General features: G+C 41.0%; 1 protein-coding gene across 1 annotated transcript; it reads left to right on the top strand.

Moving 5' to 3' along the window:
• Positions 1-8,719: 8,719 nt before the first annotated feature.
• On the top strand, positions 8,720-10,495 carry LOC122088386 (26S proteasome non-ATPase regulatory subunit 2 homolog A). Its single transcript, XM_042657648.1, has 4 exons — positions 8,720-8,899; positions 9,007-9,107; positions 10,054-10,174; positions 10,269-10,495. The coding sequence occupies exons 1-4, from the start codon at positions 8,792-8,794 to the stop codon at positions 10,347-10,349; spliced, it is 411 nt and encodes a 136-aa protein (XP_042513582.1). The 5' UTR covers positions 8,720-8,791; the 3' UTR covers positions 10,350-10,495.
• The last annotated feature ends 16,581 nt before the right edge of the window (positions 10,496-27,076 follow it).

Below are 27,076 nucleotides of genomic sequence, written 5' to 3'. Positions count from 1 at the left end.
GGCATTGGGCTGCTTAGTACCTCATATTCCAGCTCTCCAGTTATCAACCCAACATCATTGGCACAGACCTCCTCAGATCGGGCCATTTTCTTCTCAACCTCCAATTGGCCTGTGATCTTGTGTGGCTCCCCATGAAGGCGCTTTGCCTCTTTCACCTTTGAACAAGCGACAACCACGTCCTCGAACCGTTGAGCAGCCTCAGCTAAGAAAGTGAGGCAGCGCGTTTTGCATCGAATTAAATGCTCTAGTAGATCGATTCGAACTGCTAGAGCGGGGGGCTGGTGATGAGGCAAAATATGTCCCCTTCCTCAACATGGTTGAAACGTGTATACAAACTTGAACAGGACTAACCCACTACCTTGGCCCTCCATCAGACTGTGCTACCACATCGACCCTCCATCAAGTCGTGCTACCACATCAGCCCTCCATCAGGCCGTGCTGCCACATCGGCTCTCCATCAGGCTATGCTGCCACATCGGCCCTCCATCATGTCATGCTGCCACCTCGGTATCTCATTAGGCCGTGCTGCCACCTCGGCCCTCCATCAAGCTATGCTACCATCTCGGCCCTCTATCAGGCCATGCTGCCAACTCGGCCCTCCATCAGGCCGTGCTACCAGTCACCTCGGCTCGACCAACCTATCACCTTGGCTCGGCACAGTCAAGTAATGCACCCGAAAACGTGTACACATCCACTCCTACATTCAAGGGATGTGATCCCTGATCATGGGGGCAGGACTCTATCCACTACACGTCATCAGAGGCGTCCACCCCCCTCACGACTTGCACCTCCGAGATCAATGGAAAATATTCTCAGAATATGCCTGGAACCTGAAATATTCCCAAAATCATAGTGCCACTCCCCTCAAGGACTCTACGCCTAAACTGGACTCTCCACAAATGCCCCTCCTTCTCTCTCCATCAGCAACTTATAAATACTAAGATAAGCCTCCATCATAGGGAATCGATCAATCACTCCTTTTATTGGAAAAGCTCTCTTGAGCATCTGTTGTGGAAAGATTTGACTTAGGCATCAGAGAGTCCCCCGTCGGGTCAGCCCGGCTCTCCCCTGTCATCTCTTCTGTGCAGGTCGACTGGAGCACCAGGAATTGCAGGGAAGATCGTCCGGTCAATTTTTACTGTATCACCACCTAATTGTTTCTATCCTATCATTTTATTACACACTTATGGAAAAAAGAATGGCAACCAATTAATGTGAATGGGTAACCCTAATTGTTCCATGTGGGAGGATGATATCGCTATTCCAACCCTAATTAGAATAGTCAAATCGCTTAAATTCATTCTCCAAGAAACATAACCCTTCAAGATAATCACGAAGGCGTTTGTTGGAGTAAGGTTGTGACTTTTAAAGGATTCAAATTGCTTAAATTTTGTAGCTATGTATGAATATATATATATATATATAAGAGAGAGAGAGAGAGAGAGAGAGAGAGAGAGAGAGAGAGAGAGAGAGAGAGAGAGAGAGAGAGAGAGAGAGAGAGAGGTCTTTTTGAAGAATCAACTTGGTTATATTAATTCTCCAACAAGCATAACCATTCAACACAACTCATAAAGGTATTCACTGGAGTAATTAAGTTTGTGAATTTTAAAAGATTATAAAATAGCCATGGTGATTAGATTTAAACTGTTTTTTTTTTTTTTTTTTGGTGAAAGAAAATATATTAAAGAAAAAATAATTACAAATCACTAGGCTAACCAAAGGTGGAGGCCCTGACAAAGGAAGAACCATGGGGATGGGGCCAAAACAGTCATTAAGCAGGATACCTAAAAAACCAGGGGCCAAATCAAAAAAGGAGGAAACTTCAAAAGGTAGTTAGGGAGAAACAATTAAATAGGGATACATCAAGATTAGAGGAGGTGAAAAAAATAGGAGATCCCAAGCTAAGACAAGGTGCTTATTTTTAATAGATACTGAGCATACGATAGACTTGAAAAAGATTTTATTCCTACCCTCAAAAGTGATGGCATTACAGATTTAAACTTATTTGCTTCGCACAATAGATCTTCCATACATACATACATACATATATACATACATACATATATATATATATATGGCGACTTCTTGCTTATGGTCACGAAGACGAGCCCACGCACTCGATGCAACTCTCCTGGCGATGGAGCTCGTGCCCCCTGGTGTTTGAAAAACACCAGTAGCATCTGTGTTGCATCTAATTGATTGCTCTTTCTTTCGATTGAGCGTTGATACTTGTGGAGTCTCTCTCAGCTGGCGTGCATCACAACAAAGCCACTGCTCTTCGGGGGGGACAATTCCTAAACTCGGCTTCAGAGGAGCAACCTTTGGTTGAATTGATACGGCTACGCTTCTCAGTATATGTATATATATATATATATTCTTGGTCAACTATTTGTGATTAGCAGGGCCTAACATAGCAGACATTATGACCAACCATAACATGAAGGTTGTGATATCATATTAAAAACATTTGACATCGAAAAGCAAGCAAAGGACTACTTAGGCCCTCTTTGGTATCATTTTTCTTTCTGATTTTTGTTTACAAAAATGGCTTTGGCTGCATTTGGTATCATTTATGGAGCTTGTTTTTATTTAAAAAAAATTGTTAAAATGCAAAAACCAAAAAGAGATCAAGAGTCATTTATGTGTTTTGGCCAAAAATGATTTTCAATTACTTTTGCACTGGACTTTAATGAACATGTGCTTAAAGGCTCAATATGGAGGGGTAAAGTAGTCATTGTTTTGTAATTAGAAATCCAAGCCCCTTGCCCCCTCTTCTTCAGTCCAAAGTGGAGAAAGAGAGTTATAAGAAAGATGGGTGAAAGAAATATCTTCGCCCATTTCTTAAAAAAACTATTTTGCACATAGAGATACCAAACTATTTCTCACAAAAAATCATTTTTGTCAAGTAATTACCAAACAATTTTTATGTTTTGATTAAAAATGGTTTTCATTAATGATTTTTGTTAAATAGATTTAAAAAAAAAAAAAAAAATGATACCAAAGAGGGTCTTAATAAATGGCGGTTGAATGGTTCAAAATTTTTGAGCTTGATGAATTTGTGGACCTCATATGCAATGGTACAAGATAAGCCTATTCTATGTGATAACCAATCAAGCCTTCCATTATATATATATATATATATATATTTATATTATTAAACTAATTGTCCATGTAGTTACAATCCATCAGATTCATTGACTAAGCTCTCATCCATATCACAACCAATAGATCCAAAGGTCATTGAGGAGTGTTGCCAGAATTTCCTTTATTCCATTACATGGGTTCAAGTTCAAGGGTTCAACACGTATATGAAATAGTCATGCGCATCAACAACCAAGACCATGCAGAGGACGAGAACGATGACGAGTAGTTTTGGACTCCAATTTCTCTCTTCAGAGTTCTACCAGACTAAGGTACGAGAAAAGAGGCACAATGACTACAAGGTGCTTAGGGAAAACAATTAGTCATCGATTACGAGGAATAACGATTTTTAAGATAATTCTAACTTTGCCTAAAGTTTTTCTAAGATGAGAAAAACTAAAATTTTAAGTACACATAAAAGAACAATTATGTGTTTTAGCCATGGTGGATTATCCCTTAGAATACCATATATAATGTGAATTCAACATGAGATTCTGAAAGCTATGGATGGTCTTCTGATTAATATGTTTGATTAATATAGCAGGGAAGGAGGAATGCCAATGAATGGAAGAAATTTTTTGTGGTTAAATCTCAGATATCTATTGAGTACTTCGACTATTGCATTGGCATTGGGAATGCTCATTTAGGGATAAACAGGTCCGTAGCCCGAGAAAGGCCCATTTATGGTAGTTCGATTATAGCTAGAGACCAATCAACCCGATTGTAAACTGTACCATTTCCGCTCTAAACGGGTATTCACAATACAACCCCAGAAATTGGTCGAGCCTGACTAGACCCAATCGAGACTGTCCCATCCCAACCGGTTGACACCCCTAGTCTAGACCTAGTTTGAGTCATATGCAGTCAAATTAGATGTAAGAGATGCAGCAGTTGATGGTTGACATGCAATATGCAATTTAGGTCAACACATGGATGCCACAGTTGAAGGTTGACATGCAATATGCAAATTAGGTCAACAGGGCCTAATTTAGTGTTGACTTGAGAGATCAATACTCGATGACACTTAGGTTGTGTTTGGTAGCCAAGAGAAGAGAAGAGAAGAAAAGAAAATAGTACAAAATTTATACTTTTTTTTTTGTTAAAGAATTTTCCTTTGTGCTTAGCATGCCCTGATTCGAGAGAAGATTCAGTTTTTAAATTTCAAAATTCCTTTTAAGAATTGTGAAGTTTTCTTTTGCTTAAAAAAAAAAAATACCAAAAACACAAGAAAACATGGGAAAATATAAAAACTTTTCTTTTTTTTTTCTCCTATTTTCTTTTAATAGTAACCAAACATACATACTTTTTATTTTTTCACTATTTTTTTTTTTTTTTTTTTTTTTTTTTTTTTCTAGATTATTTTTTCTTTTCTTCTCTTGGTTACTAAATACAGCCTTATAGTGTTTAACTTTGACTTGGTTTGCAATCATATATGCATTATAGTTGCTTTTTTGACTTCTTATGAGTATTTATAGTATTTCCGGACACCTCTACATATGCAAACCTTGCTAAAGATGAATTCCCACCTAATTTGCATTGTGGAATTTTTTATTATTTTATTTTTGCAATTAATGCCAAATTCGTCATATCTCACTCAAAATCTAGCAGTTTTGTTGTGAATGAGGTTTTGTTCCTATTTGGACTAGAGAGGCTTTACGAGACGAAAGAATGGTTTTGCCCACATTTGAGGGATATGGCTTTAGACTTTGAAGGATATAAATAGATTTTTGTATGTGTTTTCTCTCCAGTGCTCTTAAGAAACTATTCTTTGGAATTGGAGATTTCTTCTAAATTGGGCATATTCTCTATTAAAGTTTTTCGACTCTTATTTTTTACTTTTATATATATATATATATATATATATATTCGTTGATATACCATCATCACTTCGACAGGAATGGTAATGACATGCTTTTTATAGCGAGTTGTTCTTGGCCATGCCAAGGGTTTTCTTTCTTTATTTGACACGTCAATTCCTAGCTTGTGTTGTCATTTTAGTTTCTTAGGTTTTCTCTAACATTCTCATGTATTGAATTAGATCGTGTTTGGTTTTACCAAATGCCTGCATGTGTTCATATGCTAGCCATCCCTAGGTGTAGTTTTGATATTTGCGTGCTGTTATCACCATGTCTAACATGTGGTGTAGGTACTGTTTTAGTGCATTACTTGTTTATGGCCTAGCTTGCATCATTCTTATGCTTAGTGTTGCATCTAGTTGTTAATTCCATTATTGTTTCATGTTTATTTGTATGTTTTATTATGGCAACGCTTTTTGTTCATTGTAGATGCTCATATAGTTTAGGTTTCTTATGCTCATCATGCATATTTAGGCTTTTCATATCGCGCTATAACCCTCTCTTTGCAGCGCATTTGAGGTAGAGTACATAAATTTATATTTCGTTTTACATTCATGTTTATGTTATGATGTCAATTGCTTAAGAATATTTGCTTTAAGCAGGGTAGAATGGAGTTCCCAACACCTTCCTGGATTGTACCCTGACACATACCTAAACGATGGTATGAACAACCCTTATTGGAATCATATTTATAATTTATGATGGACTCTAAGCCCCAACATATGTGGTGACTCCTTAAGCTTCATTTTATCTCTAACTATAACTCTATGGATTGTAAGGATGTGAATTTGAAATCGAAACCATTTATCAAAATTGAATCGAATTGTTTATACTGAAACTGTGAAACCATTTATTAAATGGTTCGATTTTGATTTTAAAACTGAAATGTGTTTGATTTTAGTTTTAAAGTTTAACCCATTAGTAAACCATTTAAATAAACCTTTAAACCGATTAACAGATGCTTAGTAAGTTTAAGTCATTCAATGTTAAGCTTACATACATTTCAATAAAAAAAATTAAGTTTATATTAAACAACTATTACAAAAAAAAAGCATATAACAATAAACAATTCAATTCAATGTTACAATTTCTTTATCCATTTTATTACAAATTTTAAGGGTAAAAATTAGAAATCATAAGAAAACCGTTTAAATTGAAACCATTTATAATTGGGTCTGATTTTAAATGATTTGGATTTGATTTTATTTTAAAAAAATCTTGCACCAAACCGAATCAAATCAATTAACACCCTCAATGGATTGGCTAAACCCGTCCAATAGGGTATTGATATACCACTATTACTCTGGCCTATCATTGGTCGAAGGAATATAGCTCGACCAAGTTGATCGACAATATACAACCCAACCACCATATGCCAAGAAGGTATGGGGAAGGACTAGCGACGACATAGCTCAGAACCACTTTGCCCCGACCATTCTTTTTTTTTTTTGTGAATATACAAAATTTCGAAGTATCGAAAGAAGACAAAAAGGAGAAAATTATTAAGAAACACCCACAAAATCAACAATTTTCTTTTTTAACCAAGGTGTTCGGGCCACCTTGACTAATCCTCGGAGAGACTAGTGCAACAATGCACCACCACGGTCTCCACTTAAATCACATATGCACAGATGAGGAATTAAACATGAGACCGCATGCCTATCCACACAATCCCCAATTCGCCCTAACCATTTGGGCAACTCACAGATGGATATGAAATCAACGAACATGTTCTTGCGAATGCTTTGTTGGGGATGACGAAGACCCTTCAAAGTAAAGGAGAGGCCAGCAGCCCTTACCTGTTGGTGTATTACACACATAGGCTGTGCTTTTTATATATGAAGCTTGGAGTGATAGGGTGGCGATGTTGGTAACAGCTGGGCTTAGAGCAATCGGGTGTGGTAGTGGTGAGATGGTAGCGGTATGGTGGTGGCGTGACGAATGAACTGGTAAAATAGGGTTCTAAAGTATTGGTGTTGGATCGGCTGAATTGTATCAGTATCAATTGACCGATACTTGGCCGATCCTTGATCGAGTATTATTATTGAATCAAGGGTAAAATCATAAAATAAAATGAAAAATAGAGATAAAACTGGTGGATCCAGGCCAAGGATTTAGTTATTGGTATTAGTAACAATATCTCTCTCAGTTGATATCAATATGATACTAATTTGGGATCGATTGTATGAGTGTAGATTTTTGAATTTTACCCCTATTTTTTTATAAAATTATATATTTTTTCGACATTTTATCCTTGATACCGATACGATACTCAATTCCAAATCAACCAGGTATCAGGATCAGTCTCAGTCAATACCATATAATACAGCCCATACGACCAATCCAATACCTAAACCATGATCCAGGCCGACATGACCCGATCTGAATCGATATATATATACCGATCCAATCTGATACCCGAGATTTAAACCTCTGGGCTGAATAGAGGTGCTCCGTAATGCTTTCCTCTCTCGCCTATTTGCTTCATCCACTCTTGTTGGTTTTTAATGCAAGTTTTAAAACACAAATTAAGATTCAAAACACTTGTTCCTTTAGTTTTGGAGATTCTTTAAGTCTCTCTTTAAAATGGTTATTAAATACTACAGTTGTTAATACGTAATTTATCCTTTGAAGCTCCTTAAGGCATTTTCTCTTTTAAGTTTTTGAGACACTCTATGTCTCTACACAGAAGCTTCTTGAGGAAGCAATTCTTCAGTTTTTGAGAGATTAAATTTGAGAGATCTTTAATCTCATATCTTTAAGTATCAATTTATTCACTTTGATTTTAAAGTTCTTTAATTCCTTTCTTTTACTCCTCATCCAAATTGTCTTATAAATAGGGGGAGCATTAGCATTTGTAAAATACGGATCAAGTCACTTGAAGTATTCAAGTGTGTGTTGTCAAGCTTTGATTTTCTTGAGTTTTATTGGATTTCACATGTCCATTTCTTGGTGTTTTGTTTTCTAGTTTGAGCACAACCCTATAGCATTCGAAGGGGTCCAGTAGTCGAGTGCACAATTACTGGGGGAGCCATCATCTTGGAGGCCGATTTGCAATATTCCCGGTTGCACCATAGGGGGCATCTACGGTCTTAAGGACAGTGTCAAGTGACACGACTCAGCCCACCAATTTTTCTAACAATCTTTGTTTCAGATATCAGGAATATTTCATACATGTGATAGATTGAAAATTCTCTTATCAAGAAGGCAACACTGAGGTTTGCTCTCTCAATAATCTGACACAACCTTCCCTACAACTCTCCTCCTCTCCCATTGCTTCTTGTATACATTTGGGGTGGGAAAGTCCAATTTCCTCCAACTACCCCTGCTTTTCACCTCTCCAATAGGGGGACTCATACCAACAAGTATCCTATCGCACCCCACCCCCTCTCCCTGCTATCCAAACGGGGCCTAAAGAGGATCGGCCAATACAACTCAGGGAGAAAGCATCTGCGGGTCAGCCCAAATCTGTGATGTTATTACATTAATACCACCCGAGATATTTACTCCCGGCTTTCTATTGTAGTGGTTTTTAATTGGCCTTCAAGTCACTATCTGCTTTTAAACCAACTGTTACTCTCCCGCCGTTATATCTGAAAACGACGTCGTTTAATATAATAAGAGAAGAGAAGAAATTTTTTTTTTTTTTTTTTTTCTTGGGGGTAAAAGCTTATAAGAGAAATCTATAAATATAAGAGCGTGTATACCATTCCCAACTTCCCACTTCCTTCTCACTCTCATCTTTCATTTCGCCTGCTAGATTCTTGGCCTGTTCACTGTTGGAGCTCGGAAAAATGACAACTGACCCAAACCCTAACAATGGCGGAACTCAGGAGGAGGCCTCTTTGAAGGTTCCCTCCAAGGACCGCAAGAAGAAGAAACACGAGAAGGAGGAAGATCTTGTATGTGTAAAACCTTTCTTTCAATATCTTTATCGTTTAATAAAAGTTCTCCGCTATAGCCGTCTAAGCTGAGCAATGTGATACTTGTTTTTATCCATTAATTACAGTCGGAAGAAGATTTAGCCTTCAAGCAGCAGTTGGAGCTCTATGTTCAGAGAGTTCAAGATCCTGACCCGGACTTGCAGAGAGTCGCCCTCGAGTGTATGAGGTAGCTTGGTCTCTCTTGGAGTTTTTGCGGGGATGGAAAAACTGTAAAAACTAGGCAAACTAACATAAGTTTGGGGAAGCGAGGGAGAAACAGTAGTTTGAAAAATTATGTTAAACTAAGGTTGAGTGTTTAGGGCATTTAAACTGTACACTTTCTAGGCGCTGACCTATGTAATCCTGACAATCTCACACTCTGTAGAGAGCGGATGCTCTGTTGTGGATAAGATTCATATACATTCTTTTTTTTTTGGCCAAGTATTCTTGATTTTTTTAACAGCTAATTCTAATAACTTTAAGCAACCAATGTATTGATTTTTTCTATTTTAGATAAAATACCTCATGGTTATTTGTCTGACAAAAATTTTGTATTATAAGGAAGTCCTCTGTGGATGCTTTGATTGTATTAAATTGTGTTGTGATAAATATAACTATGGGAGAGGGTTCCCTTTGACGCCCATTTTCTGATGCAGGTGTCTGAGGGTTTCTTCCTTCTGAATCTTCCAATTGGGGGGGGGGGGGGGGGAGGTGCTATTTACATTTCACCGTTCCAGATGAACAGTGAAATGTGAGGGGTGAACAGAAGTGATCCGCATACTGGCATTGTGGGAATCTTTTCCCCTATAACCATGTGATAGAAGAGGGCCCTTCTTGATATCTATTTATGGCATCTAAAGTTTAATGGTGGACCAGCATGTGGAAGTGCTCTTTATGCCAGTTTACTTTCTTGACACTGTAATATTCTTTGTTCTATGGGATTTCTTACTAGGGATCACTACATTTGTAATTTGGTGTTTCTTATTCTTTAGGATTTCTTTTTCATGGGGAGTAATGTATTCACTTGTTCTGGATTAATCTGCACAGAACATTTCTTTTGTGGGCAGTTTTATATGCCCGAAACAACTTTATCTACAGATTAGCTTGACTATGTGTATTCTATCTTTTTGTAGGCAAGAGATAAAAACCTCAACAAGTTCCATGCCTTTAGTTCCAAAGCCACTGAAGTTTCTTCGTCCTCATTATGGAACTTTAAAAGCATATTATGATGCAATGATAGATTCCCCTGAAAAAGTAAATGGTTTGTTTTGGTATCCTACTTATGTTTGTTTGGACAGAAAGACAGCTTGTCTGGTTTCTTACCTTCCCTTTCTCTGCTTAATTTCAGAAATACCTAGCCGACATACTTTCAGTTTTAGCTTTCACTATGTCGGCAGAAGGAGAACAGGTATGTGAAGTTGCTTCATAATGTTATTTCTAGTTTGAAGTCATTAATTCCAATATTTTGAAAATGGAACACCCAATGGAGTTTGTGTGAACTCTGTTAAAAAGAAGAGAGAGAGAAAGTGAGAAAGAGACAGATAAAAATCCTTGGTGAAAAGAACTCCATTGTCATTGCTTAGGCTCTCTTTGGTACCATTATTATTTTTAATTTTTGCCTATTTAACAAAAATCATTAATGAAAACCATTTTTGTTCTAAAAATAAAAACCTTTTGGTAAACATTAGACATAATCGAGATTCGAGTTTGGAATGAGTTATGGTTTGGTATGCCTATGTGTAGAATTGTTTTTTTGACTTTAGTCATAGAGCAAGGGAGTCATTTCACCAAGGTTTTCTTAAACCCTAACTTCTTCTTCCCCAAACCTTTCTCCCAGGGGAACAAGCAAAACAATGTTAGATTTTTTTTTTTTCTTTTTGTTTTTTGTTTTAATTGACCAATGGGCCTGATTGTGACTTGCTGCCGGCTGTGGCTAGCCGCATATTGGAGCAGGCACCACAGGGCTGCGGGTAAGGGCCAGCCTGCAGTCTGCAAACGCAAGCTGTGGCCTGCTGCTGTGGGCTGGTTCCATTAACAGCAGCCATGGCAGGAGAAGGGAAAGAGAGTCGTGACAACGAGGACTAGTGGGTTATGGGAGGCCGCAAGGTCCATGCAGTTGCAGCTGCCTAGAGCCATGGATGAGCAAGGTTTAAGATCTCGCTCTCGCCCCCTGTCTCGCTGATCCAAAAAAGAGAAATCTGCTGAGATCTCGCCGAGATCATGTATTTTTTCTTGGTCGACTCGGTGGTTGGTCTCGGTGGCCATATGGTCTTTGTAGCCCTTGAAACTTGGTATTTACCCTATTTTAGGGCTTCTAAACATAATGGAAACATCAGTTTTTTAAAAAAGCAAACCTAAAATGGTACTTTGACTTCATCCCTATGTAAGTAGTCTCCGACTCTTTGGACCCTGGGCCAATATGCTGTAATCCACAATCCACATTCCACAATAAACAAATGACACAACATAATCATAAGAATTTTAAAAAACATCATAGATAATTATTTAATTATTTAACAATTAACATTGACCACCAATGAGTCGTCACATTCACATATATTGAAAATTAAAGTAACTCCAAACGTGGATGAGGAGGTAATATTCTCTACTCGTTAAACTTCAATGTGTAGGAATGGAGATACTCAAGCAAAAGCACCAAAATCCTTGTTCCTTAGTGTTTTTTCTTCAAAAAAGTAGAGAGAGACGAGATATAGGTGAGATTTGGCAAGATCTTGAGATCTCGGTCGAGTTTTTGTACAATTATAACTCGTCGTACATCTCGTCTCACATTTTTGAAAAAGAGAGATATTAGTGAAATCTCGCCGAGATCTTAAACCATGTGGATGAGGGATTTGGAAGGAGGAGGGGAGAAGGTCAGTACATGACTTTCTAATTGAAAGGGGAAATGACACTCATACCCTTTGATTTTGAGACTTATGAGCATGTGCTCATTAAAGTCTCCGCATAAATGACCAAAACGGATTTTTGGCCATAACACATAAATGGGTTAGGATGTATTTGTGGTTTTGAGTTTTTTCAGTTATTTAAAAAAAAAAAAAAAAAAAGCTCCATAAATGGTACCAAACGCAGCCAAAAACATTTTTGTGTGCAAAAATAAAAAATAAAAAATGATGTCAAAGAGGGCCTTAGTGGTTTCATGTAAATATGTAACAAGGGGCATGGTGTAGGAAAAAGAATTCCATACTTAAGTCCTGCTAGGAATGGGAAAGAAGTAGAGAATGAACAGGAGTAACTAAATAAAAAAGAAAATATGCAATTTTTTTGGTTGGCTTTTGAATTTTGAGAGATAGGGACTGAAAGAAAATTACAAGTTAGAAAAACAACTCAGAATGCCCCACACTTCTGACTTCCCACAAGTGGATATTGTAATGTAACAAGATGCATGCTATAGAATAGTAGTAGTATTCTAATCAATAATTAGTTGTCAATGTGTAGGCATATAGGTGACGACTAGACGCCGTGACAATTATGGAGCTAATTGGTTAACGTGGATGATTGGATGTACAGAAATTCTACAGCCAGTAAGTGATGGAAAGCCTTAGGGAAGAAGGGAAGAATTAGAATAGATGGGAGAAAGGAAGGGAATCACGCCTCACACATTGCATAAATCAAACTAATTCTTAATCAATTAAATTCACTCTAAGTTGTCCATCGGTTACACCCTATATATAGGGAAAATAGAGACATGAACTAGAGACTCAACTGTGTTAGTATCCAACCTAAACTAGGAAACAAGCATAAAAGGAAACTAGTGCAAGGAAGAAGTCCTAACTCCTACATTCAAGTAAAACATAAAAGATTACTAGGAAACTACTACTTATTTCCAACCCTTGTTGGACCAAAAACCTAGGTTGGACCCGTTCTTCTTGGCTCTTGGCTTCCAAAGCCGGTCATGCTGGTCCAATCAGGTAAGTGCAGCCTTATCTGCATCAGTAAGGCTGACATATGAAGAAGTAGAAACTTTTAGAAACCAAAAACAAGGGTACAGAATTGAAACCAGAAACAAGGGTACAGAATTGATTTAGGCAATTAATTGTTTGTTCTTGCTGTTATTGAATAATAGAACTGAGTTATTTATAAGAAAAAAACCCCAGGAGATAAGGTGAACAGAAAAAAAAAAAATGAGAGCATAAAAAATTGTCAAGACACCTAGGAAACCCAAGGCGGAATAATGCAGCTACTGTTATTTTTGGATGAATAATGCAGATACTGTTTATCTCAAAACACACAGGAATAGAAGAAGAAGAAGAAGAAATAATGCCTACAAGATTACACAAAAATGGTTTAGTTTTCTAAATTATCCACCTACTCTTTACTTTTGTAGATTTACCTAAAACAAAGATGGGTATTTCAAAAAATACCCAAAACAGTGCCTACTATATGATACCTCATACGAATTGGACAAATACCCTCCTCTCTCTCTCTCTCTCTTTCTCTATTGCCACAGAGGAATGTTATTGTCAAATAATTTTATGGGAGCTCTCCAGCAGATCAATGGACACAACCATTCTGTTGCCCTTCTTCTTCTTGGTCGTCTGCTCAGTCTAAATCTTTGCCATTGTCGTAATCACAGAAGAAGAGCTCGAGTCTGCCATTGATGCTTTTGGATCCATGGGCTATGATCTGTTCTATTGTGGGAGATCTCTGTTCATTTTTAGAACTAGTCTGAAGAAATCTGTTGACGAAACCCCAGCCCTAAAGAAGCAGGTTGAATCATTCTCCTCCCTCTCTTGCTGCTGCTGCTCCTGTGTAGTTGGTAAAATTGAGGCGAAGACCCCATTTCTCTCTCTCTCTCCCTGCAACAAGCAGTTCAAAGATATCATGTGTTTAATGTGGATCCCAGGTTGGCCGAGAGAATCGGGGCAGTGGCCGCAGCTTCAGCTTTGGCCAACTCCACCATTGGTCAATGCAGCAATAACAATTCCAACATTTCCAACAGCATCACCACGGGATAGGCCTTTCCCACTGTGAGAAACAATGCAATCAAATAAGGCCAGAATTTTTAATATAAGCATGGGAGGTAATTGTTAAATATTTCTAATGATGTTGGAATGTGTCGAACAAATTCAATTCTAAACACAGACTTTTTGACATGACTAAAGATTAAAAAAATTACAGATTAAGCAAACAAAAGCTCAGATTTTGGGTTGCGTACGTGAATCCCAGTTTCATTCTGGAGAATTCGAGCACCTCTGTTTTTTCATACTTTTCTCTCTCACTGAAATTGAGGCAAAGATATCGACAATAGTCATACGAATAAGAGGTGAACAAAATATTAAAGCAGGTCAGGGTGGGTTCTTGGAGTTTCTGAGAGGCGAAAGAGGCGATGGAGTGGAGCTTGGCAAGAGCGAGAACTTGTCCGGAGGGCATTTGAAGAGTGATTCTGAAATAACATAATGCCACCCTGTAGGCTTTGTTGGCCAGCTGAGCGTGGTACCATGCATGGCCTAGCATCTGATTGCTCCAGTGGCTCTGCCACCACTGCCCCAGATTTTGGTTTTCCCAGAAATTTTTGTGGTGAGTTTTGGGATTCTGAGAAAAGAGAAGCCGTGGGAGAATGATAATTGGATGATCTTCGGGGCTAAGACATTACCCAATGCTCTTGTTTCAGGGTGGGGATTTGGCTTGAAATGCCATTGCAGATTGTTGCAGTCCAACCATTGTTTCGGGCGAAGCAGAGATGTTAAGGCAACGATGACAACCATGAAGAAGTGGATTTAGGTTTGTTTGCCAGAGAAGGGTGTGAACCTAAAGACCAGGTGGGTATTTTGTGGGGACAAAATTATCCAATTTGTAAGGATACAATATAACTTGACACTGTTTTCGGTATTTTGTAATACCCATATTTGTCTTTAGTAAATTTGTTAACTTAAAGACCGGTGGGTACTGGGTAATTTGGTAACTGAAACCCATTTTTGTGTAATCATGTAATTCCCCCCCACCTCGCAGTAAAAAATAGGACAAATGAACTCCTTGGTCACACAACCTCTGTGCCTAGACAGAGTGGCAAAATGATGCCTCGACCCCTGTGAAACCCATCCTCTATTTATCACCATGTGTGTCCCCTTCATTTTCCCAAGTGCTAGTGCAGGGGTCATGCGACCAGTAAGCGTTTGTTGCCCCCCACCCAAAAAAAAAAAAAAAAAAAAAAAGCGCTAAGGCACCCACCTAGACCATTAGGCAGGCCAAGGTGTCCAAGCGATCCCTAGTTGACCAAGGTGGTTGCGTTTCTTGCTTCAAGGAAGGCGTGCTGTTGCCATGGCCCAGAAAATACACCTGAATGCCTAGGTAACGCTTAGGCAATGCCTTGACAACTATGGATGAGAGGAACTCTAGGATCTTTCTAGATTGTGTAGGAATCCAACCTCAATCCCTTTTTTTTTTTTTTGGATGAATAAATAATTCATTACCAAGAGGGAAAGAAAGAATATATAAGGGAAAAGGGGGGGGGGAAGGCTTAAGCCAACAAGGAGAAGCCAACCTAAGGGGAGCAAAACAAAACAAAACAACACAAAACCTTACATAAAACCATCAAGGACCAGAGAGGGAGAGAGTGGGGGAGGCCAACAAGCAGTTAGGGGGGATGGAAGAGGTCAATCTGAAGGTTCCAAGAGGAAATGATATGAGAATTTTTGGGGAAGCTAGGGATGGGCCGGTTGCGCCGGGAAAGGAAGGCTTGGGCTTTTGAAGCAACATCAAAGGAGAGATTTCCAAATCTTATCTGAGGATCGAGATTTGGTAGTCCATCTCCGAATGTTGCGCTCTATCCAGAGGTGTTTTTTTTTTTGGATGAATAACAGAGAATAAGAATATACTAAAGAAGGGCCTCAAAAGGAGACAAGAAAGGGCAAGCCCAACCAAAACAAAGGGGAACCACACTACTTAATGATACAATCCATCAATGGGGGGGGGGGAAGAGATGGTAGAGGGAGGGAGAGCCTAGGAGACAACAATGACCTGTTCCTTGGGGAATCTCTAACTAGACGATGGGGAAGGTATGCGAGCTTTGTAGACACATCAAAGTAGATGGCATTCCAAATCTGATTATAAGAACGGAATTTAGAGGCCCATCTTCGAAGATTCCTTTCAGTCCAGAGGTGGTTGATGGTAGCACAGAACATGAGCTTTCCAGCAATGTCACAAATAAAGGACCCCCAAAATGTCATATCAACCCAGATCCACTCTCTACAGAAGGAAAGAGGTCTCCTATGAGAGGGCCAATAGCAACCAAGGACTTTTTTCCAAATGATTGTGGAGAAGGGACAAGCAAAGAAAAGATGATTAACATCTTCAATCCCATTCTAGCAAAGACAACAAGCAAGAGGGGCTTGGATGTGTCTATGGTTGAGGAAGGACTGGGTGGGAAGGCAGTTGGAAAGGGCCCACCATGCCATGAAGCTATGGCGGGGAATGTTTCTGTTGAACCAGATAAGCTTTCTCTAAGGAATCAGGGAGGCAGATGTTCTCACAAAGTTCCAGGCAAAAGAAGAGGTAAAGATATTAGAGGGGGAGGGATTCCAAGTGACAGAGTCATCTTTACCTTTAAGATCGGGGACAAGTGGAGGAAGGCTAGACCAGATGTTAGCCAGAGGGGGCAGGGAGTTAGAGGGGCCCAGGCATCATTCCGGATGATGGAGGAGACAATGGCAAGGCAGTCTAAACTAGTGGAGTAGATGATCTTAGGGCTAACATCAAGGAGAATTGGACGATTTAGGTGCCAAGGGTCAAGCCAGAGGAAGGTGGAGGTACCATTGCCTAGAGGAGGAAATGGTATTCAAAGCCATAGTTCTGAGGCTAAGGATACCACGGCAAACCCAAGAAGCATCCGGGCTAGGAGAAGTAGACCAAAGAGAAGCATTCTTTAAAAGATGAGAATAAACCCATGAAACCTAGATACTATTGTGCTTAGACACAATTCTCCAGATGAGTTTGAGAATACCAATAGAATTCATGTCTTTGATGCGCTTAAGGCCCAAACCTTCTTCAGATTTGGGAAGGCAAACACTTTTCCAACTGATGGGATGGAGGAACTTTGTGGTGTCCGAGCCTTTCCAAAGAAAGGAGCAAATGAGAGATTCAATTGCCTTGACAGTGGAGGAGGAAAGAACAAAGATTCCAGACCAATAAAAATATATTGATTGGAGCACCAAATCCAGAGGTGATTTATAGTAGCACAAAAGGCCAATTTACCAGCAGTGTCACAGTTGGTCGAACCAGAGGACATGTCTATCCAAATACATTCTCTGTCAAGGGAGGATTGATCTTCTAGAAAGCGAGCATTTGGAAAGGATTAGCTTCCAAACAAGGCGGGAGAAAGGGCAAGAGAAAAAGAGATAAGGAATATCCTCAATACCCGAGGGGCATAAGCTGTAGGAAGAATTTGCAGGAATATAGCGGTGAATGAGGAATGATTGGGTAGGAAGGCAGCTGGATAGGCAATTCTAGAGAGTAAAACTTTGATGGGGAATGTGACCTTTAAACTAGATCAACTTATGCCAGGGAACTGACGGGGAAGGGGAACGAACAAAGGACCAAGCTGAGGTAGAAGAGAATATCCCATTGGAAGAGGGGAGCCAAATACAATGGTCTTCTCTTCATCTATACCTAGGGGGAAGAGGGGGAAGGGAAGACCAGAGGTCAAGCAGAGGAGGGTGGGAGGAGGGAGGCAACCAACCATTAGAAGAAAGGATAAAAGAGACCCAAGTGTTGGCATGAAGACCGGAGGAATAGGTGACTCTAGGGGAAATCAATTGTGATAGAATGCCCGAAGGGTGCTAAGGGTCCGTCCACAGAGAGATAGACTGACCATTTCCTATGGAATAGATAATGGCAGTGAGAGCCAGGGGCCTGTGATGAAGGATTTTCCTCCAAATCCAAGAGGCATCAGAAATGGAAGGGGCCATCCACAAAGAGTTGTGCTTGAGTAAACCAGAGAGGATCCATCGACCCATGAGCTTTTCTGTTTGGAAACAGTCTTCCAGACGAGCTTAAGGACTCCCATAGTATTGGCATCTTTGATTCTTTTGATTTCTAGTCCTCCTTCAGATTTAGGTAGGCAGACCTTCCAGCTAAGAGGTCTGAGGAATTTAGAGGAGTTAGAGCCTTTTTAAAGGAAGAAGCATAGAAGACCTTCGAAAGATTTGATGACGGAGGCAGGGTGGACGAAGGTGCCAGACTAGTAGAGATACATGGACTGGAGGACCGATCTAATCAAAGTTAAGTGTCTAGCAAAGGACAAAGTTTCCCTTTCCATAGCTGGAGCTTTTTCCTATGATGGTCGAGTAGAGGGGTACAATGATAGGAGGAGAGCTTCGTGGTAGTAAGTGGAAGACCCAAATATCTAACTGGCAAGGAACCCAATGGGATACCAGAGATACCAGAGAGAACCTCATGGGTCTTAGGGGAGATGCCAAAAAGTAAGATGTTGGATTTGAGAAGATTAAGTTTGAGACCCGAAAGGGATTCGTAGGAATGAAGGGTTATCATGATATTAGAGATAGAAATGGGATCAGCTTTGGAGAAGATCGTGATATCATTCGCGAAAGCTAGATGAGAGGAAAAGGGACTTGCTTTTTGGGGTGGGAGACATGAGATGGAGTTCAGTGGCAGATTGGATAGAGCAGGAGAGAATTCCCAAGGAGATGGAGAAAGAAGAGGAGAGAGAGGGCATCCTTGATGGATTCCTCAACCCTAGGGGAAATAGCCAGCCAGGCTACCATTGACAAGGATAGAGAAATGGGGGGAGGAGATGTAAGAATGGATCCAATGCACAAAAGAGGCCGGGAAGGACATTTAAAGCAGGACATTGGAAACGAAGTCCCAACTAATTGTGTCAAATGCTTTATGGATGTCAATCTTGAGGAGAGCGGCTAAAGAGTGAGACTTGCGGTCAAAACCACAGACAATCTCATGGTAGAGGATGATGTTATCCAAGATGCTTCTGCTAGCGATGAAAGTGGATTGATTGGGACTGATAAGAGTTAATAACTTTTCGAATCCTATTGAGCAGGAATTTTATAATGAGCTTGTAGCGGAGGTTGCAAAGAGAAATAGGACGAAAATCATTCATGGAAACCACACCTTTATTGGGGATTAGGCAAAGGAAGGTGTGGTTGATCTTGGCCAATTTGGTTAGGATTGTAAAAAAAACTTCACACCGCTAGAATGAGGTCATTGCGAATGATATTCCAACAGGCCGAGAAAAAGCCCATACTAAAGCCATTAGGGCCGGGGGCCTTGTTGGCCTTATGATAAAGAATGGCCGAGAGAATTTCTTCCTCATTGGGGATGGACTGGAGGAAGGGGTGAAGATCATCAGGGACAAACTTGTTGAGAAGATTGGGAGGGATGGGAGGGGGAGAAGAGCTTTTGGAAGTGAGAGATAGCCTCAGACTTAATGAGATCGGGGGAGAAAAGCTCAATCCCGGAGGAGGAGATGAGCTTAGGAATGGTGTTGGCATTATTCCTAGCTCTGAGAGAGCGACGGAAGTAGGCCTAGTTAGAGTCCCCCAATTCAAGCCATTTGATGTGGGATTTTTGACGAAGGAAGCTTTCTTCCTGGGCCAGGAGCAAGGAGAGATCGGTTGCAACAACTTTTTCTTCCTCAGCCAGGGTAGGGATGTGGAGATCAAGCTGGAGCTTGGATTGGATGGAGAGGAGTTTCTCCCATCCCACAGAAACCTGGGTAGAGATATTCCCAAAAGTGGGTGAGTTCCACAACTTTAAGGTGGATTTAACATTCTTAAGCTTCTTGGCGAAAGCAAGGAGGGGGGACAGGGAGCGAGGGGTGGGGATGTTCCAAATAGACTGGACAAGAGGTTGGAAATCAGGGTGGGAGATCCACATATCAAAGAATTTGAAAGGTTTAGGGCCGAAGGAGCTGAAGGGAAGGATATGGGGAGAGATGGGACCATGGTCTGAGATCCCAGGAAGACCAAAGCAGGTAGGAGAAGAAGGGAAATTATCTAACTGTGCTTGATTAACAAGGGCCCTGTCAAGCTTACAAGGAACTCTACGAGTACCAGCTCTTCTGTTGTTCCAAGTGAGCTTAACACCCGACCATCTAAGGTCAATGAGATTGAGGTCATCAATGCAATCATTGAATGAGTCAACAACCTGAGAATCAATGGCATTTCCCCCATTTGATTATTGAATGAATGTGTGAATGTGATCCTCCTTTTCCCCCTCTCTACTTTGATTTTCCCTCCCTTCCCTAAGGGTTCTCCAGCAACTTGGTATCAGAGCCGAAGGATCCTATTCCTTCCCCATCTTTCTTCTTCCCTTCCCATTCTCTGTGTCGGATTCCATCGATACTGAGAACAAAAGAAAAAAAAAATCCCAAAACCCCTGCCCTCCGCCTTCTCTGTTCCTTCCGACAGCAGCCGCCGCCTCCTCTCTGTGTCGGACAGCAAAGAAAAAAAAAAAAAAAAGGGAAGAAAGCAAAAGGAAGTCACGAAGAAGGAAAGTCGAGAAGAGAGAGAGATAGAAGAAAAGAAGAAGAAAGAACAGCAAAAGAGAAGTCGAAAAGAGGGAGAACCAGAAAATACCTGTCGATCTAGTCCTTCCATCGCCGCGAGTCGCTTCCAAGCCGTGAAGACCTCCTTCGTCACCATCGGCTCTCGGGGTTCATCCCTCCTCGCGTTGGTTCCCCTCAACCAGGCCTACGAAACCGGCAAACTGGTTTTCACCTCTGGACACTCCCACTTCATCTCTGTCGGTGACGGTTCCTTCAAATTGAGTCTCCAATTTTATTTTATTTTTTAACTTTTCCACATTACCCCTCTTTTATCTACTAATTTCTTTTATCTCTATTTGTTTTCTTATTTACATTTAGATCCCTGCCCACACTTGATATCCTTTGTGTTTACTTGAATCTCAAGTAATTGCAATTCTGCCCTTCCAAAAAAAAAAAAGTTATTTTTTATTCTACTATATACTCTTGAGTGCTATTTTGTTAATCATCACCATGGTTGCCAATAGTGAAGTTATTCAGCAGCTGAATTCTTATAAAGGAGAAACTGATACAAAATTTGATGCTCTCACTAACATGGTCACGTCCCTAAAAACAATGGTAGAATCTATGCAAGTTTCTATTGATCGTTTGGTGGCAGCAGATAAAGGAAAGAGTCCCATTCAGTCTGGGGATTCTTCCAACACCACTCCACAGGATCTGCCAGTAACACCACCACCACCGCCACCACATCATACACCACCACCACCACCTCCACCACCATATGGGACTGGTAGACATGATGATGGAGCAGAAAGAGCAGCAAAACTGGATGTCCTTGATTTTTATAGAGACAATAATCCAGAATTGTACCTTGACTGGATTCACAGTTTAGATACATTCTTCAGATGGTACGGGTTGACTGAGGCTCGAAAGATCCTCTTTGCAGAGGCCAAACTGAAAGGCACGGCTCGAGTCTGGTGGATCAAGCAACAACAACAGAACCGAACCCGAGGCATTGGTTTGGTCACTACTTGGGCTGAAATGTATGAAGTCATGAATCGGCGATTCTTGCCTTCTGATTACAAGCAACACATGCATCTCAGATTTGCACAGTTGAAACAAGAGAATTTGACCATTGAGGAGTATGTTGCTAGATTTTATTATTTGGCCACTCGTTCTGACTTTGAGTGGGATGAAGAAGTCTTAGTGGCCCAATTTCGCAATGGTTTGCACCCTCAACTTAGTGCTGCCCTTGCATCTAGTCGACTACCTACAATGGAAGACGCCGTACAAGTAGCATATCAGGTTGAGGAAAGTCTGAAACGCCCATACAACCGGAGAAATTTTGCAGATACTTTTTCTCCAAGTACTAGTTCCGTTTGGCAACAGTCTCCTACCCAAGAGAGGTCATCTAGCAAACCACAGGCTAGTGCTACATCTATGGCCTCTTCACGACCTAGTCAGTCGTATTCTCCACCTCGACATGTCTCTGAAATGTCATCTTCTCGGCCTACTCGCCCATACTCACCCCCTCGGCGTGGTTCAGATAAATCTTCTGATTCTTCAAAATTTACAGTTCGGTGCTACTCATGCCATGGATTTGGACATATCAGTGCTCAATGTTCTAGCCGTTTGGTTGCTTTTATTGATAAGGATTCTCCTATACCATATATTCCCGAAGAGCAACTTGGTTCTGACAGTTGATTTACGAGAAGAGCGTGCAATAGGTGAAGTCAATGACACTCTCAGTGACAATGACCAACATCCTTTTTATGTCATTCGTCATTTGTTGACCACTCAGAAGGCCACTGAAAATGAAGATTGGCGCCGCAGTAGTATTTTTCCGACTCGTGTGAAGTGCAATGATCAGTTGCTAACCTTGGTCATTGATGGAGGCAGTTGCACTAATGTTGTCTCTGAAGACGCTGTTCGTAAGCTGGGATTGAATACAGAACCACATCCTAATCCTTACAAGGTTGCTTGGGTGAACAACACTAATCTCAAAATCACAGATAAGTGTTTGGTCACATATTCTATTGGTGGATTTAAAGATACAGTCCAATGTGATGTCCTCCCTCTGAAGGTGTGTCATATCCTTCTTGGTCGACCTTGGTTGTTTGATAAGAAAGTACAGCATTGTGGCTATGCCAATACCTATGCCTTCAAGCATGCCAACAAGACTATGAAGTTTCATCTTGCCAAAGATCTCCCTAAAATGAAGCTCAAGAAGATGGTGGGATCATTCCTCATTCAGCGTATTCCTTCAGACGGTCTCCTCGGTCCTTTCCCTAACTCGACGGAGTTGAGTTCTTTTCAGAGGAGAGTTGATGCAGATACGACTGCCCTTTCTTGGTTGGACCAGCATGACCAGCTTTGGAAGCCAAGAGCCAAGAAGAACCGGTCCAGCCCAGGGTTTTGGTCCAACAAGGGTTGGAAATAAAATTAGTAGTTTACTTAGTATTTTATTTCATGCTTTTCTTTTCCAAACTTGAACGTAGGAGTAGGATTTATTTCCTTGCTTTGGTTTCCTTTTTATAGTTGTTTCTTAGTTTAAGCTAGTTTCCATTTCAGTTAAGTTTCTAATTTCATGTTCCTATTTTCCTATATATTGGCTGTAATCGATTGAAGATTTAGAGAGTGATTTTGATTATTGAATGAATGTGTTGAGTGTGATTCTCCTTTTTCCCCCTCTCTACTCTGATTTCCCCTCTCTTCCCTAAGTTCCTCCATCAGCCGGGTGAACATGTTCCTCAGTTGCACCAATGCTAGAAGTCGGGCTAGTGTGCTACTCCAGGCAATGAGTGTAGAGGTTATAGGGTTCGAGCGAATCAATGACCAATACCCCACCTGTCTTGATTTTAGTGAGCCATTCACTTCCTTGAGTGAAGGCAACCCGATCAACCGCTCGGACTACCTACTTAGGGAGGGCTTCCTTTTTAAAGGAAGCAAGTTGTGCATTCGCAGAACTTCACTCCGAGATTTCCTGATCTAAGAATTGCATGTTGGGGGAGTCGTTGGCCATTTCGGTTGAGATAAGACCATCACCCTCGTTGAGGATCGATTCTTTTGGCCAGGGCTGAAGAAGGATGTTGCTAGAGTTGTGAGTCAGTGTAGGACGTGCCAGACCGCCAAACAACAAAAGCAAAACACGGGATTATACACTCCCCTACTTGTTCCCTATTCCCCTTGGCAGGACCTTAGCATGGACTTCATGCTTGGTCTACCAAGAACTTCGAGAGGCCATGATTCTGTTTATGTGGTTGTAAACCGCTTCTCGAAGATGGCCCATTTCATCCTATGCTCTAAGACCTCTGATGCATCTATAGTAGCCAGAATTTTCTTTAATGAGGTTGTCAAGTACTATGGGTTGCCCCTCACCATAGTGTCAAATAGGGATGTTAAGTTCACCAGTCATTTTTGGAGGACCCTATGGTAGATGATGGGCACGAAGCTCCGAGCACCCATAGACCTTATCCCAGTAGTGTCTAGTTCCAGGACCTCCCAATCAGCCGAATCTTTTGCTCAGCATATGCATGATTTGCATGCAGGTATAAGAAGACAAATAGCACTGAGCAATGAGCAATACAAATCAAAGGCAGATGTGCACAGAAGGCTACAAGAGTTTCAAGAGGGCGATATGGTGATGATCAAGCCACAACGTTTTGTTAGGGGAAAAGCGAGCAAGCTACATGCTCGTAGCACAGGTCCGTTCAAGGTACTCAAGAGGATAGGTGCCAATGTGTATGTCCTTGATCTGCCAGCTAGCATGAAGATCAGTAATATTTTCAATGTTGAAGACCTAGCCCCATACCATGGTACCTCTACCTTTACCCCTTTCTATCCTGATGACCTTGAGGACTTCCCCTTCACCACTGATGAGACTTCTGAGTCAAGCCAACCACTTCCCTCCCCCCACCTCATTACCACCTGTGCCTAATGTCACGAGAAGAACTGAAGAAGTTGAGGAAATCCTTGATGAGAGGATTGTGTCCACACACACACTGGAGGTTCTAGAGAGTTCTTGGTCAAGTGGCGTGGACGTTCGGAAATTGACAACACCTGGATTACATTGCAAGAAATCCAACAACTCAACCCAGACCTGCTTGAATATTACATGAGCTCTAATTCACCGGAGGTGAATTCTTCCAAGCCGAGGAGAGTTGATGGAGACATCAAGGTGTACAAACGCAAGAAGAAGAAGAAACAGCCATCTTTGTGGCTGGAAGAATAAAAGGAAGTAGAAGAAAGAAGAAGGAAGAAGGAAGAAGGGAGGAATCGACTAGCCATGCTGGTTGATTCCCTCTCTCATTCCTATCACCCAAGATTTTGTGGGCCCCATTTGATTTGTTGTTTTAGTAGGTTTATTTCCCAGTATCTTATTTATTTAGGTCATTGAGTTAAGTAGGAAACCAAATAACACTCCTATTTATTTTTTTTAAGAAACTTCTTTATTTCTGAGATTATGTTCCTAGATTAGCCTTTTCCTTTTTTTCAGTAATTATCCTATTATTTATGTAAGGCCATTGGCCACGATGGGAGATTTTATTGAATGAACAAAAAAAAAGGCCAACGTCTCTCTCTCTCTCGTTTCTCAGTCTCGCCTCCCTCTCTCTTTCTCGCCTTTCTCCCTCCCTTCTCGACTTTCATCTCTCTCTTTGTTGTTTTCTGTTTCTTTCTGTTGCTACTGCCCTGTTACAGCCATTGTTCAAAGTAATTGGAGATCACCTCCATCAAGAAGACCCCACCTGGGTTGCTGTTGAGTTCTTCATTGACAGTTGGGCTGTTGCCGAGCACTATATCATCAAACTGGACCTTCTCCCTCGTCAGATAAGGTGGACTGCACTTCTGTTTTGGAGGACTTCGGCTTCTTCTTTCCTCAAACCAGGACAGCAATAAGGTAAGCAATCAAACTAAACCCCCCCCCACCTCCATTAATCCCTGTTATATGTTACAGCCCATTAGCATTGAAACCAGTCCTTGCTCCCATCGTTTATACCTAATTTACCTACTGTTTTAAGTCTTTTTTTTTCTTCACTGTTATGTCTCTAAAACCCTTGCTGAGTTTCTATTTTAGTTGGTTGTTAGAGGACAATGATTGTTTGCATATTTTATTTGGTGTCTAGATTGATTTGTGCTGAACCTAACATTCGCATGACGTTTGTTCCCTTCCCCATGTCCCCACTTGAAGTTTTAGTAAGTTATTACGTGTTTTTCCTCTTAGATTGATATTGCTCCTGGCTACATTTTGATTTGTCTTTATTTATTGCATGTTGAATCTTGATTTGTTGAGCATACCTAAACCCCAACCTAATCCCAAGACCCCCCCTTAAGTTTGTCTTACCTTAATTGAGTCACTTTTGTAGGGACCCTAGTCTACTAGGAAATCCCCTACATTATTCCGTCTCCTCATCTGGCTACAAATCGAGAAACGATTTTGACCAGTAGGCAAAGCATCAGTAGGAACCTCTGCCGCAACCCAGAAGGGGTGGTGGATGTATGAGGTGGTCGGCGGCGCCTTGCATGGCCTCTTCCCCTCATCGGAGGAACAACGAAGGGCAGATCATCCATAACGTACATGAGCGATCGATCTCTGCGGGTGGTAGGAGCGTTGGAAGTAGCCGCATGGGATTTGGGAAGACATACCACTATATCATGGCCAAAAACCTTGCAACACAAGTATTGGGGAGGACGCCAGTCATAGTGGACTGGTTGTTGGAAACAAAGCTCATCACCATCTTGCAAAGAGAGAAGAAGGGAGTGCGGCTGAAGCAGGCACTTCTACACAGATCCGAGCGTAAGCAAGCCTGTCTTTCTTGTTGGTTCTAGCATCAGAGCAAATAGGAGTGCCAAGCACATAACCAATGATACTCAGCCCATCTGTGCACCAAAAATGCAGAGGAAGCCCTGGCAGAGATATCCAAAGGGGGATGGTGGAGTAGTGCACCTGGTTCAACAGAAGCTGCCTGTTCTAGGATCCTAGCAAAATAGGCTTGCATCCCACGAGCCACGGGCCTCCCTCCAAGCAACGAATCTTATTTCTTTCCTTAGAAAACTTATACAAGAAGAAACCATGATCCATCAAGAATGTGTCCATCGTGCCTGAAGGTCTCCATTGCTTCAGAAGTGATTGCTTGACCAAATGAAAAGGAGGATGATATCCCAGGAAGTGGCCAATAAGGGAGTAGGACCATGTGGAAGCTTCATCGTCAGGAAGCCCCACCGAACATTTAGCTAGCAAGTATTCTCCCAGAGAACAGGGAGGTATGAATTGAAGTGGCAGGCCATCTACAGCAACGGAGACGGCAAAATTGTGGTAAGAGTTCCAGGCATTTGCTAAGGGAGAGGATTTGGGAAGAAGGGGAGGATCAGAGATGGTGGGTGGAGGTTCAGGGTTGAAGGGAAGAGAGGTAACATCAGAGGGAGGCTCCCCAGTAGGGAGGGCAGCCATGGAGGCCAGAGCTCAGGGAAGGTTCGATTTATGTCCAACTTGGTTCGTCATCTGAAAGAGTATCAATAAAACATTATTATTAGGAGTCATTGTATGGCTGTTGTTGTATTACAACAATATATAATAATAAATATAAAAACAGCTAGATCTATAGTTCACATAGATCACATAAATTTACTTAAATCAAAGTACAACAACAACAACAAAACCTTTTCCCAACTAGATGCACATTGTT

Source organism: Macadamia integrifolia, chromosome 9 (genome assembly GCF_013358625.1).
Source record: "Macadamia integrifolia cultivar HAES 741 chromosome 9, SCU_Mint_v3, whole genome shotgun sequence".
NCBI lineage: Eukaryota > Viridiplantae > Streptophyta > Magnoliopsida > Proteales > Proteaceae > Macadamia > Macadamia integrifolia.
This window is presented reverse-complemented; position numbering and strand designations above follow the sequence as displayed.

Coding starts and splice junctions, on each gene's coding strand:
- LOC122088386 (XM_042657648.1), top strand. CDS start 8,792: ATGACAACTGACCCAAACCCTAACAATGGCGGAACTCAGGAGGAGGCC. Junction 8,900..9,006: donor ACGAGAAGGAGGAAGATCTT/GTATGTGTAAAA, acceptor CATTAATTACAG/TCGGAAGAAGATTTAGCCTT. Junction 9,108..10,053: donor GTCGCCCTCGAGTGTATGAG/GTAGCTTGGTCT, acceptor ATCTTTTTGTAG/GCAAGAGATAAAAACCTCAA.